The sequence below is a fragment of the Gopherus evgoodei genome, chromosome 1 (assembly GCF_007399415.2).
Source record: "Gopherus evgoodei ecotype Sinaloan lineage chromosome 1, rGopEvg1_v1.p, whole genome shotgun sequence".
Classification (NCBI taxonomy): domain Eukaryota; kingdom Metazoa; phylum Chordata; order Testudines; family Testudinidae; genus Gopherus; species Gopherus evgoodei.
In genome coordinates this window covers 152,078,559-152,091,407 of record NC_044322.1, presented here as the reverse complement: position 1 = coordinate 152,091,407, position 12,849 = coordinate 152,078,559, and the positions used below count along the sequence as shown (strand labels likewise).

Genomic DNA, 12,849 nt, shown 5'->3' with positions numbered 1-12,849 from the left:
TTTAGCTCTTTGAGTCTGTCACTAGAAGGCATGTTTCCTAATTCTCTATTCATTCTTGTGACTGTTCTCTGAACCTTCTCCAATATATCAACATCATTCTTGAATTGTGGGCGGTAGAAGTGGACACAGTATTCCAGCAGAAGTCACATGACTGCCAAATACAGAGATAAATTAACCTCTCTACTCCTTCTCAAGATTCCCCTGTTTAGCCTATTTGGCCCACAGCATCACACTGGGAACTCACATTCAGCTGATTATCCACTATGACCCCCAAATCATTTTAGAGTCACTGCTTTCCAAGATAGTCCCCCATTCTGAAGTATGGACTACAGTCTTTATTCCTAGATGTACATATTTACATTTTAATATATTCAGAAGCATATTGTTTGCTTGAACCCAGTTTCCCAAGTGATCTAGATCACTCTGAATCTGTGACCTGTCCTTTTCATTATTTTCCATGCCTCCAATTTTTGCATCATCTGCAAACATCATCAGTGATGATTTTATGTTTTCTTCTAGGTCACTGATAAAAAATATTCCCTCAAAACGTAAAAACAAATTGAACAACCACCTGTAAGTCTAACTAAAGTGTTCTAAATCTGGCTGGGAATTGCTGCTGCTTTAGCTCTTTTGTTTCTCCTCTGGTAGGTTTTGCCCTGGGCCTGTTGTTTGAGAAACACCTGTTTCAATGTGTGTAGATGGAAATCTTGTAGTTCTTCCTGGTACTATGCCTCCACATAAAAGGCTAGGTGCAAAAGTAATGCATTTCAAGAATGACTCTAGAAATTTGTAATATACATACATACTAAAGATGCCAGTGGAACTGCTCTCATGACTATCCCTGTAATAACAAACCTATGAGTGTGTGAGTCGTCCATGCACACAAAGGAGAGGTGTTTGGTAGGGAACAGGTTTCTATTGCAAGTTTCTAAGGAAATACTATAAATTATTTTGAATACAATTATTTAAAAAAAATTGACAGTTTCTTTTTAGACAGACATTCAAGTATTTCCCTTTTGCTATAAAGATATTTCTTAAACAGAAACATACACGGGCCTTTATAGTGCTTTGTTTTGAAGCCCTTAACGATAAAATAGCAAATACATTTAGAAATTTGTTTAAACCACTAAAAACCGTTAATCTGAGCTTTAAAGTATTTTATTGCAAATTTAGATTGCATCTTCCTGATGCAAGGCACTTGAATGATTTGAACTGTTGGTGTAATCCTACCATCTGTAGAACGTTAAATTCATTGTATGTGTGTTCAACTCCAGCAGCCATTTTCTGTAAATGTAAAGGAATGTGTTAAATTATAGGCAAGTGCAATGTAGGTATAAGCAGCTGAGAGTGGGATGTAAAATATTTCATGCTAAAAGTTTACTATCTTTTCATTTTCTCAGATAATTTGTTCTGTTTTTGTCTTATTTCATATTAAGGTAGGATTCCACTTTTTGTACTTCAAGCTGTGGGCCAGATTCTGTTCTAAGAATCACATTGTCTTATGTACAAAAAAGAGAATGTGCTGCACATTGACAGCCTTTGATTGGAGAACAACAGAAAATGGAAACGCATACTAACATGTTTTGTATGAGCAAGTGCAGTACTAGAAAAAGGGACATGGTTTGGAGAAAGTGTGTGCAATACATGTAAGAACCAGCAAAGAGTGGGCCTTTTTGAATAAAATACTCCATCCCCACCCAGATGAAATATTTCATCTTTGATGTGGAATAAAGCTTGTGTATAAAGTACATAGGGCCAAACTTACTATATGCTCATTTGTGGCTTAGCCATGACCCCTGAAAGAAGATGAAATGCATTGTTGCAGAGCTTCAGAAGCAGCCCAAGAGGGAAACATAACAGTTCTGTGGAATCTGCTTCCTCTCCCGGACTTCTAGTCATGTTGTAGGTATCCAATACAGAGGTGTAAATGTGTATCTATCCAGGCCACAGTTTGTCTCCATCTTGATTTTGGTACCATTATGTATTATTTAGTTTTGGTATTTCCCATGATATGCTGTGTGCTTTCTGGACGTTTGAGAAAGGATACTCTTTGCCTGAAGAGTTCACAGTTGAAAGACAGACAAGAAAATAGGGGTTAAAGAAGAGAGATAAGCAAGGTGGGGTTGGACTGTTAGTTTTTTACCATGTAAAGCGTTATGATGGGACTTAAAAATGAAGAGAGAGGAGCCTTGCAGAAACCTTGCAAGTGACTTTGAGAGGTCACTGGGCTGCACTAGCTCTCTCTGCAATGATAGGGTGCTGGCTAGCATTATAATGTAAGATGGGACTTGGTAAAGTACATGGCATATTGGCGGAAAGGGTTGGCTGGAGAGTTTGATAACCCCTGATTACTAGATGGAACAAGAAATGACTTATGATTGGGTGGTTGGCTGCTGCTGCCTCTTGGTGCATTTACACTATGTTAATTTATCAAATTAAATATGGTCTATGTGCCATTCAGTTCAGTTAATGTAGAACCATCTTCCTTACTTCATCTTTAACAAGCTTCTTTGACCGTGAAAGTCCTATAATTCATTCACTTTGTGTTTCTAGGATACCATTGGCATTGAAATTCCCATCACTAATCCTACACATGAAACTCTACAGTTAGATGTAGTGTTAATGGGTGCTGCACTTAGTGGAGAAACAATTCTTGTTCTTCAGCCAAAAGAAACTCTTTCCTATGAAGTAAAATATTCCCCAGCTAGTACTGGCACTTCAGAAGGAAGGTAAGATGCAGAGTGTTAACATGTATCTGTGCTTTATAATATTCAGTACAAATATTGTCACTAGACCCTACAATAACTCCTTAACCCTAGAATGTTAGAAATATTTTGTGTTCTCTGTTTTACTTTTTTAACATTAGATATATTCTACACAAATCTGCCACTTTCTTTGAATAATTCTGATGGCTGATAGGCAGATGGCAATTCTTTGATGGGTATCACTTGAGTCATGTGTACATTTTCTTATGATATTACTTTAATATCAGAAAATCTATCTCAAAATATGGACTCCAAATGAATTTTTAATTTTCTCACTTCCCATAAAGGGAGAGACATGGAGCCATCTTTCTGCAGAAAGGAAACTAAACTAAAATTGTTTCACTAAACAGAGGTGAAGAACCCTTTATCAGTCTTCATTAAAATCTGTTTAGCTTGAGAATTCTCCATTAATTAGAAATGATCTTCTTAATGAATACGGAGAAGATTTAAATTAAAGATGTTTCACCACATTGGAAACTCAGAAGAGTCTGTACAGTATGATAACTACCAGTGATAAGACTGATGACCTTTTGGTCTTGGTTTCAGAGTTGCTGCCACAGATCATAGTTCTCAGCTGAACTAGTAAAGGCAGGCTGCTTAACACTGCAGAATTGTAAGAGTTTTTTTTCAGGGAATTGTTAATTAAGCATTAGTTGGCTGAAGTTCACCAAAATCAGCAGTCTCAAAAGCAATTGTTCAATGTGTTCTTATTGATTTTCCCAAGAACAGAATGCTGCCAAGTATTATTGCACTACAGCTTTCAGAGGCTATAGTTTTATAGAAATGACCACTGTTAACATTCTAGTAAAATTTTCAGAGACAAGATACAGAACTGATCATTTCTGAAAGCTGAGAATGAAAATATGCTTTATTTTGCTATGTCAGAATATTCTGGTGGAGTATTTTTTTTTCAAATTCATAATTTTCAGATAAGATATGTGCTTTTAACTTGAGAAATCTAGAGGGCAGTTCTTGGTTTCAGCTGATCTGCAGCATGCAGGCCAAGGGGGCATGGGCAAAGGTGGTGTAACTTTTGCACTACCCTGATCCTGTTATAGCTCTGTGCAAAGCTGGTCTCCCTGGTCATGCTAGAGCAACCTGAGGTCTGCCCTAAATTAAATCACTGACAAACAGCTCTGAGAGTCCGAAAATGCAGTCAGAAATTGGCATGGCAAGTGCAGCCAGGCTGCTGCCTCTTTACCATGTTTATGCCAGCAACTGGGAAGAAGAGTGCTGAAAAATCCCTTATGGTGGCTCTGCTATCATCTTTACACTTGAGTAATCTTCCCTGACCAGTTAATGCTGATTTCAAAGCCAGTTTATGCTAGGAGTGCAGTGTAAAGTGGCCACAGTGAACAGTCTGCCTCATAGTTCCTATAAAGGCATAAATCAGAACTCATGTCTCTTTGTTTTAATTAAACAGGAGCTGATACTTCATGCAGCTCAGGTCTGCATGTTGTATTTTTAGCTATGTTGGAATGGTTTAACATGTTTACTGTAATTTTATTTAACTTATTTTTGTGATTCTCCTGGCCACAAAATGAGAAATAGAAAAACAACTCTGTAATAAGAATGGAATGTGTTAAAATGCCTGCCACAAAAATACACTACTCTAAGTATCTCACATAGCAACAAATAACTTTCAATCCTGACAAGATTTGATTGCAGAATAATGAATACGTCATTGAAACATATCCATCTGTCATGTTCTTATATATGCTTCAGTTTTGATCTCTTAGTTTTTAAAAGTATTTTCATTTTAAAATGAACTAATGATGTCTTCCTATTTTATTTTTAGATGATGTAGCAGGTCTCGAAACATCTAGTAGAAAACTGCCCTGACATTTGAATTACATTAAAATTTTCTCCTATAAGTTCAAGTGGGAAATGTATTCTAGTTTTTCTGCTTTTAATATAAAAACTGCCATTTTTCAACTGAAAAGTTAAGAAAGATGAAGCCTGTTGATTGCCCATGGATCTCTCTAAAGATCAGTGTTCATTTGTGATGAATGTATCCAGATGCTACTGTATCTGTGAGGCTGTATAGGACTCTTAGTGGAAAATTATACTAGTTAACAAAGGGGTCACTTTGTTGAACACATTTTTTCTAAAATTCTAATTTGTGCTTTTATCAGTCTGGACATTATAAAAAAAGACATCTCAAACGGAACTTGTTTATCTCTCTGTCTTCAGCATCATATTCCTGTCGGAGATGGTTGGGGAGTTTTGGTATGCACTGAAGCTGACTTCAGAGAAACCATTGCCAACTACCTTACCTGAAATAGAATGTGAGCTTGGAAAGTAAGTACAGCATCATACTTCAATATAATTTGTTCCTTGATGTCAATATCTAATATAAAACATATAAACAAGTACTCATTCTGGAACTATAGCAGATTACATCTCGATCTAGTTATACAGATGTACATGTACCATATTATTATTATTTGCGTTACTATAGCACCTAGCTGCCCTAGTAATAAGAGTCAAACGCATACAGTCAGGATCTTCACAGATTGTATCTTTAATATCTTATGATACATATTGAATTCTGCTTGTGGAAAGGCAATTTAATTGGAATTTAACTAATTAGAGGTCTCTATAAATTTCTCTTAAACAGCTGCAGAATTTAGTAGCAAGTTATCCATATGGTAGCCTTTTTCTTACTTAAATTGAATGTAGTAGTTTTGAATTAAACTACCTTGTGTTCAGCTCCTGGTGCTACAGTTTCAAGCTCAAGAGAGTGAATATCACCTCTGGTGCTTTTCTCAGTTTTGCAGACTCCAGGAACACACAAAGACCAAGGATAATGACCCCAGACACAACCACAAATACAAAGTCTTATCTGTACTACAAGTTTTATTGAAACAACAAGTAAAGTTGTAATTACCCATGCATGTATAAATCCTACAAAAACTCATACAATACCAAAGACTAGTCTTACTCACATCCTCAAGATATCCATCAGACCCTAGAATATATTTAACAGATCATCATCAACAGAGGGATGGTTCCTGCTCAGGTTTCACTTGTGGTCTTCCCACTTTTGCCCAACCAGGGTACTTCTTTTACTTTGCTATTCTGACCATGTTGCACATCTTATCCATATGTGTGAGTGTTTCAACTCTCTTTTCCTTATGTGTACTTCCACGTCCCATAAATATTGCCCTTTTTTCATAGCTTGTTCCTTAGTTCCCTTTATCCTCATAGGGCTATTACTAAGTCACCCTCTCATGTCAAGCATTCTAAAACTACAGCCTAGTATGGTTACGTTAAAATCTTTGAGGGCTCAGCCTGTAGGCCTTGCATTGCAGCCATGCTTTACTTGTATAACTAATACACACACATCACTCCTAAACACTTGTCAATCTTGTACTCCTATAATCCTACTATTTAAATCTCTTTAGCATACATTGATTATATATGATACAGCATATGAGTTGACCATAACACTGAATAATACAATGATAAATAAAATGAGGTAATTGGCTACAATACTGTAGAATTCTACAAGTTGTCTTAAACGCTCTATAAAAGATACCATTCTCTATTAAGTTGTATAGGACTTTCCTTTCCTAATCATGGACCTTCCCCAGTGGCCCATTTTATAAATTGTGAACACCGCTTATCTTCATCTCACCTCCAGAGATGTGAAGTACTGAAGCTTCTTTCCTGCAGACCTTACAGGTGTGCATGAACTCTGCTACTGTTTGGGAGGTGCATCTCCGGTGGCTGTATGTAGTAGCGATCCTCTTGTCTTGTTCCTCCTATAAAATTTCGCCTTACGTTCCCGCAACATAATTTGACTCTCAAAACATATTTGCAGCTTTTAGGGTCAGGTTTTCAAAAGCTTTCAGCACCCACAACTGGGGACAAATTTTCAAAAGTGCTCAGCACCTAGAAGCTCTCTTCAACAATGGGAGCTGCTGGATATTGTACGCTTTTGAAAACCTGGACTCATGTTTTGGTGTTTTATGTGTTATCTTTAGCTATGTCAACTGTATGATCAGTGGCACTGGGATACTTTTTTACAGTGGGGGAGCTGAAAGTGCTTGTTCCCCAATTATCTCATGCCCCCACCTTACCCCTGTCTGTTCCCCCCCCAGAGCTGGGGCCAGGAGTGGGCTGTGGCTCTGGGAGAGGCAGGGGGCATGGAGAGGAGTAAAGGGGGCCTGGCTTAGACCATAGCTGGGGGTGGGAGCAGAGCCCCAGAATGTGGGGCCAGCAGAAACTGAGACCCCGCGTGTGGGAGTGGGAGTGGAGTCCTGGGTGCAGGGCCAGCTGCAGCCAGGACCCTGGGTGCCGGGGCCAGGAGCAGAGCCCGAGGCGCGGGGCCACTGGCAGCTGGGACCCCGGATGTGAGGCCAGGATCAGAGCTCTGGCCATGGGTTGTGCAGCCAATACTCAGTGGCAGAGCCAGGAGCAGAGCCCCTGGACTGGCCGCCGGAGCCAGTAGCCAGGCTGGGGCCAGGAGTGGAGCTGGGTGGTGCTTCCTCCCCACCCACCAGGGACTGACCTAACCCTCAGCTGCACCCCCCAAAACGTTCCTCAGCAATCCCCTGGGGGGGCATGCTGCACAGATTGAGGACCTCCGCTGTAAAGCATGTATATGCTTCTGGCAGCACCAGCCCTGGCCAACTTCTCCTGGTGAAACCTGGGGGTGTTGCAACACCCCCGCACCCCTAGTTCCCGCACCTGTGTTTATGATTAGTGATGTGTATGTTGAAAGAGTTTATAATAATAACTTTAAGAGTGAAGTTACATTTTGTCTATCTAAATTATTGGTAAATGGATAGATGAACTGAAAGGAAATATGTGTGTAAAATACCATAGCTGCTCCTTTCCCATATCTATTAATACATAAATGTTTTTAATGTTTTTGCATAATTTTTAAAACTGTAGCTTTAAAAACCTTTCAGTTAACAAACTGTGTATGAGTTGCAGCAGGTGGGATTCATATGACGGAGAATAGCCTTGGCAGTTATTCTTTGATAGGTTAAAATTGCAAAGTTTGTGCATCCTCAGGTTTCAGATCTAACGCTTGCCACCAGTTGTGATCAAATATAAATCTTCTCTCTTGGTACAGACTTGCATGATTAGGTATATGATAAGGAGTTTATGCTCTTTCACATGAAGCATCTGGCATTGACAACTGCTTCACACAAGCCTACATGGACAATTGGTCCACTCCACTATGGGAATTCCTACTTTAGTATGCATGCATAATGAAAGTATGCATTGGAGAGGATTAGCGCTGTTAAGTACACCACATGCCCGTCAGAAATATTATTTAAAATTCATTGACTTTCAAGATTCTACTTTCAAATTAAATTTTGTGTTACTTTACAAGAAAGTAAAATACACCTGACGAAGTGGGTATTCACCCACGAAAGCTCATGCTCCAAAACGTCTGTTAGTCTATAAGGTGCCACAGGATTCTTTGCTGCTTTTACAGATCCAGACTAACACGGCTACCCCTCTGATACTTTACAAGAAAGTATATGTGATTCTAGTCCCTTCATACTGATAGATGAATACACCTGCATAGGATACCTGTGCAGCATAGGAGAACAACATAAGAGGAATTGAGAAGGAGCTGATTTTTTAATTAAGGAAAGGCGAACAAATAAACAGTAATAGACATTATATGTGATACAAACTCTAACAAAATGGATTAAAATAGCTTGCAGCACACTTCTCAACCCTCTTTCCTTGCTTTAACCATTTTCATATTCCTGGCTTCATGCTGCCCCCTACTTTCGGTCCAGCAAAGGCCCTCCTCAGTTTTCTCCTCAAATTTACTTCTTCCAGAAATCCTGTCCTATTTTTTCTCTTCATGAATAACCTGTTCATACTCTCCACTTCCTGAACTGCTATCCCATGTTTTGTCCCATGCCTTGCAAAGCCATATTCATGGGAATAGCCACTTTAAACATAATAGAATTTCTTATACACCTCTACCCCAACATAACGCTGTCCTCGGGAGCCAGAAAATCTTACCGCGTTATATAGAACTTGCTTTGATCCGCTGGAGTGCGCAGCCCTGCTCCCCTGGAGCGCTGCTTTACCGCGTTATATCCAAATTCGTGTTATACCGAGTCATGTTGTATTGGGGTAGAGGTGTATTAGTAAGGAGTCAGAAGGATAGCCTAAATGCTTAGCTGAATCAAGGCCTTTAAATTAGGTAGCCTGTCTGTTTGTAAAGTTCCATGTAAGTTTAATAATAATAATAGAACACATTTATTTTTTGATGGATCTGCATAGGATAAATGATCTTTAACAACAACAGTAATTACATATTTTAAAAAGTGTTTACAGTTATTTGTCATTGCCACTTTTTGGAGAAAGTGTTAGACCAAATCCTCACAGTTTGAGTGACATTTTGTACAAGCTTGTATTAATCTTTGGTGTAATTTAGGGCCTTACCTACAAAGTGAGCAACTTGAACATGATTTACGCATGCAGTTAATACAGTTTAATATGCCTAACATTCTCTTTAAGGGAATATTAGTGTTTTAACACGATATTCTTAGAAGTAGGAAAAACTCTGTGACAGAGGAGCAGAACATAGAGATGCTTTAAAAGGAAATAAATAAAGAAGGACATTCAAATAAACTCTAAATATTTTTAACAATTACTGTTCACAAATGGTACATTAAAATTAGGAAAGAGTCCTGTGGCACCTTATAGACTAACAGATGTTTTGGAGCATGAGCTTTCGTGGGTGAATACCCACTTCGGTATTCACCCATGAAAGCTCATGCTCCAAAACGTCTGTTAGTCTATAAGATGCCACAGGACTCTTTGCTGCTCTTACAGATCCAGACTAACACAGCTACTCCTCTGATAATTAAAAATTAGGGTTGTCAATTGCAGTTAACTCAAGCAATTAATGCAAAGCAAATTAACTAGAATCAAAAAGTGATTAATTGCAAATTTAATCACACTGTTAAACAGTAATAGAATACCAATTTAAATTTATTATAAATATTTTGGGATGTTTTTCTACATTTTAAATATATTGATTTCAGTTACAACACAGAATACAAAGTGTACAGTGCTCACTTTATATTATTATTTTTATTACAAATATTTGCACTATGAAAAAGATAAACAAAAGAAATAGTATTTTTCAATTTACCTCATGCAAGTACTGTAGTGCAGCAGTTCTCCAACTGTGGGCTGTGACCCCAAAATGGGTTGTGACTCCATTTTAATGGGGTCACCAAGACTGGCATTAGACTTGCTGGGGCCCAGGCTCCAAGCCCAAGCCCCACCACCTGGGGTAGAAGTCCAAGGGCTTTGGCCCTATGGCAGGGCTCAGGCTTCGGCTTCAGCCCTGGGCAGTAGGCTCAGGTTACAGGCCCCTTGCCTGGGGCTGAACCCTCGGGCTTTGGCCTCCCTGGCTGGTGCATCAAGGCTCGGACTTCAGCTTTTTCCCCCTACCAACCCTTGTAGTGGACAGAAGGACTTGGATGGGCTCTCTCCTTCTATGGTTATGTAGTAATTTTTGCTGTCAGAAGGGGATCGTAGTGCGATGAAGTTTGAGAACTGCTGTAGTGCAATCTCCTTAGAGAAAGAGCAACTTAAAAATGTTGATTTTTTTTCTCATAACTGCACTAAAAAACAAAACACTGTAAAATTTTGGAGTCTACAAGTCCATTTAGTCTTACTTCTTCTTCAGCCAATTGGTAAGACAAACAAGTTTGTTTACATTAACAGGAGATACTGCTACTCACTTCTTATTTACATCACCTGAAAGTGAGAACAGGCATTTGCATAGCACTCTTATAGGTTTTCACATGCCAGATATGCTAAGCATTCGTATGCCCCTTCATGCTTCAACTTGTAGATTTTTATCTTTTTTTACAGTGCAAATATTTGTAATAAAAATAATAATATAAAGCGAGCACTGTACACATTGTATTCTGTGCTATAATTGAAATCAAGCTACTGGAAAATGTACAAAAACATCCAAAATACTTATAATAAATGTAAATAGATATTCTGTTGTTATTTAACAGTGCAAACAAAACTGCAATTAATCACCACTATATTTTTAAGTCCCTCGATCAATTTCGACAGCCCTAATTAAAATGCATCATTTTTCTCATTTATCTACTAGGAAGGAATTCTTTTTTAGACAGGAAAAAAAAGATACTATAATAATATTTTTAAAGCTCCAGGATGCATAATAAATATTTTATAATGGCTCTAGAGAATAATGAGATAAATTTAAAATAATATTGGTCATTAAAAATAGATCAAAAGCTAAAGCAATTAACTATTGTTAAAATTTAATTTTCTCCATTAGTTAAATGGACATTTAAATTTTATTTTAAATAGCAATTATAAAATGCCTTTTTACACTGAGCCCCTTTAGAAGTGCATTTACACACATCTTGAAGCTGTTTATAAAACTGTCAGAGCACCTATGCAAGTTACAGCTATTAATGTGAAAGAATATTCCAGACACCCTTAATTCAATGAACTATTGTATTTATTGTTTAAATGTCAATGAAAATCATGCATATTTTGTGTGTTGCCACTGAAATTTGAAGTAGATTTATTTATAAAATAAAATACATTCTAATAAATGTTATTGAAATATTTCAATGAGCAGTTGCCCGTATATTTTAAACTACACACTATGAAGTTGTAAATGAAGCTGATTATTATGAATTGATGTACCATACTATTTTAAATATACATCTGCTTTGTAATATTTGTAAAGGGTATTTTGGTACACTGTACTGTTTGTCTGTCCCCCAAGTAGTTTCTTTGTTGCAAAAAGCAAAAAGTAGAGATCAGTGTTACATCCTTTTTGAAATTGGGGCATACTTTGGAAAATAACACTGCTCTACAGCCAAAATGCTTCTGAAATAAATGTAGTCCAACTTTACTAATTCTGGGTCACTGAGAAAGAAAATGATGCTTAAAATTGTTGATTGGCTCTAGTTTTCAAGATATGATATTGGGTCAGTATATACGACCCTTGACTTGGGAATGGTGGAGGATAAATGAGTTATAAAGGGAAGGGATCTCAATTTAAACCAGAAATGACTAAAATACATCTTTGACTGGATCTATGAATAAATCTATGACTGGGTTTGGACAGTACTTGCTTTTTAGGCAAAACAATGAATGATGCAATCTGAAGCTGGTATTGCGTCATACATGATCTGAATTGCATCATGTTATTCCTAGAAGTCATGGATGATGCAATCATAATGAAGCTTACATCACTCTGCTGAACAAATTGCCCTATATCAGCTCTAGAAATCATACAGTGTGGTGCTCTCTTATTTCTCAGTGTTTGATTTTGCAAAGGGACACATTTCTGTTTAGCCAAAGTGAGCAGAGATGCCTCGTACTTGTGTGAACAGTGCAGATAACGTCTGCTATGTTTGTGGTGAAGTGACTTTTGCATCACAAAAGCGCAGTATAACCACTATGGTTAAGAAAGCCTATCACCTTTCTTTTGGCTGCAAAATTGGAGATCAGGAAAAGAGGTGGGCCCCACACATATGCTGCAACACTTGTGCAACAAATCTTGGCCAGTGGTTGAACAGGAAAAGGAAATCTATGCCTTTTGCAGTTCCAATGATTTTGAGAGAGACAACAGATCAGACCAGCAATTGTTACTTCTGCATGGTGCCTCCAGTTGGGAAGGTGTGTCAAAGAAGAAAAAGTGGACTGTGCATTATCCAAACATTCCATCAGCTATACGCCCAGTACCCCACGGAGAAGGACTGCCGGTTCTTGATGCACCAGAATCATTCTCACTTGAGTCAGACGAGGAAGAGGAAGAGGTTGAAACTTCTGGTCCTGAAGCATCAGTGTCACAGGACCCACATTTTCTCCCATCCTCCTCCTCTGAACCACACCTCATAACACAAGGTGAACTGAATGACCTTGTCAGGGATTTGGAACTACTGAAGAGTAAGCCAGAGCTGTTGGGCTCCAGACTACAGCAGTGGAATCTCCTGGCAGGCTATCAGGGCAAATGGAGCCCATCAATGCTTGCAGACTATTGCTGGATAGTGACAAGAGATGCTCCAATTAATGAATACGAGAGACAAGC

The 12,849-nt window shown here is 38.2% G+C and overlaps 1 protein-coding gene across 1 annotated transcript in view; it reads left to right on the top strand.

Annotated features, from left to right (window-relative positions):
- The window catches only part of CFAP47 (cilia and flagella associated protein 47), a 681,124-nt gene that overhangs the window by 495,532 nt on the left and 172,743 nt on the right, over positions 1–12,849 (top strand). The window contains 2 exon segments of the mRNA XM_030575652.1: positions 2,554–2,729; positions 4,959–5,066. Of these exon segments, the coding sequence (XP_030431512.1) occupies positions 2,554–2,729; positions 4,959–5,066 (284 nt within the window).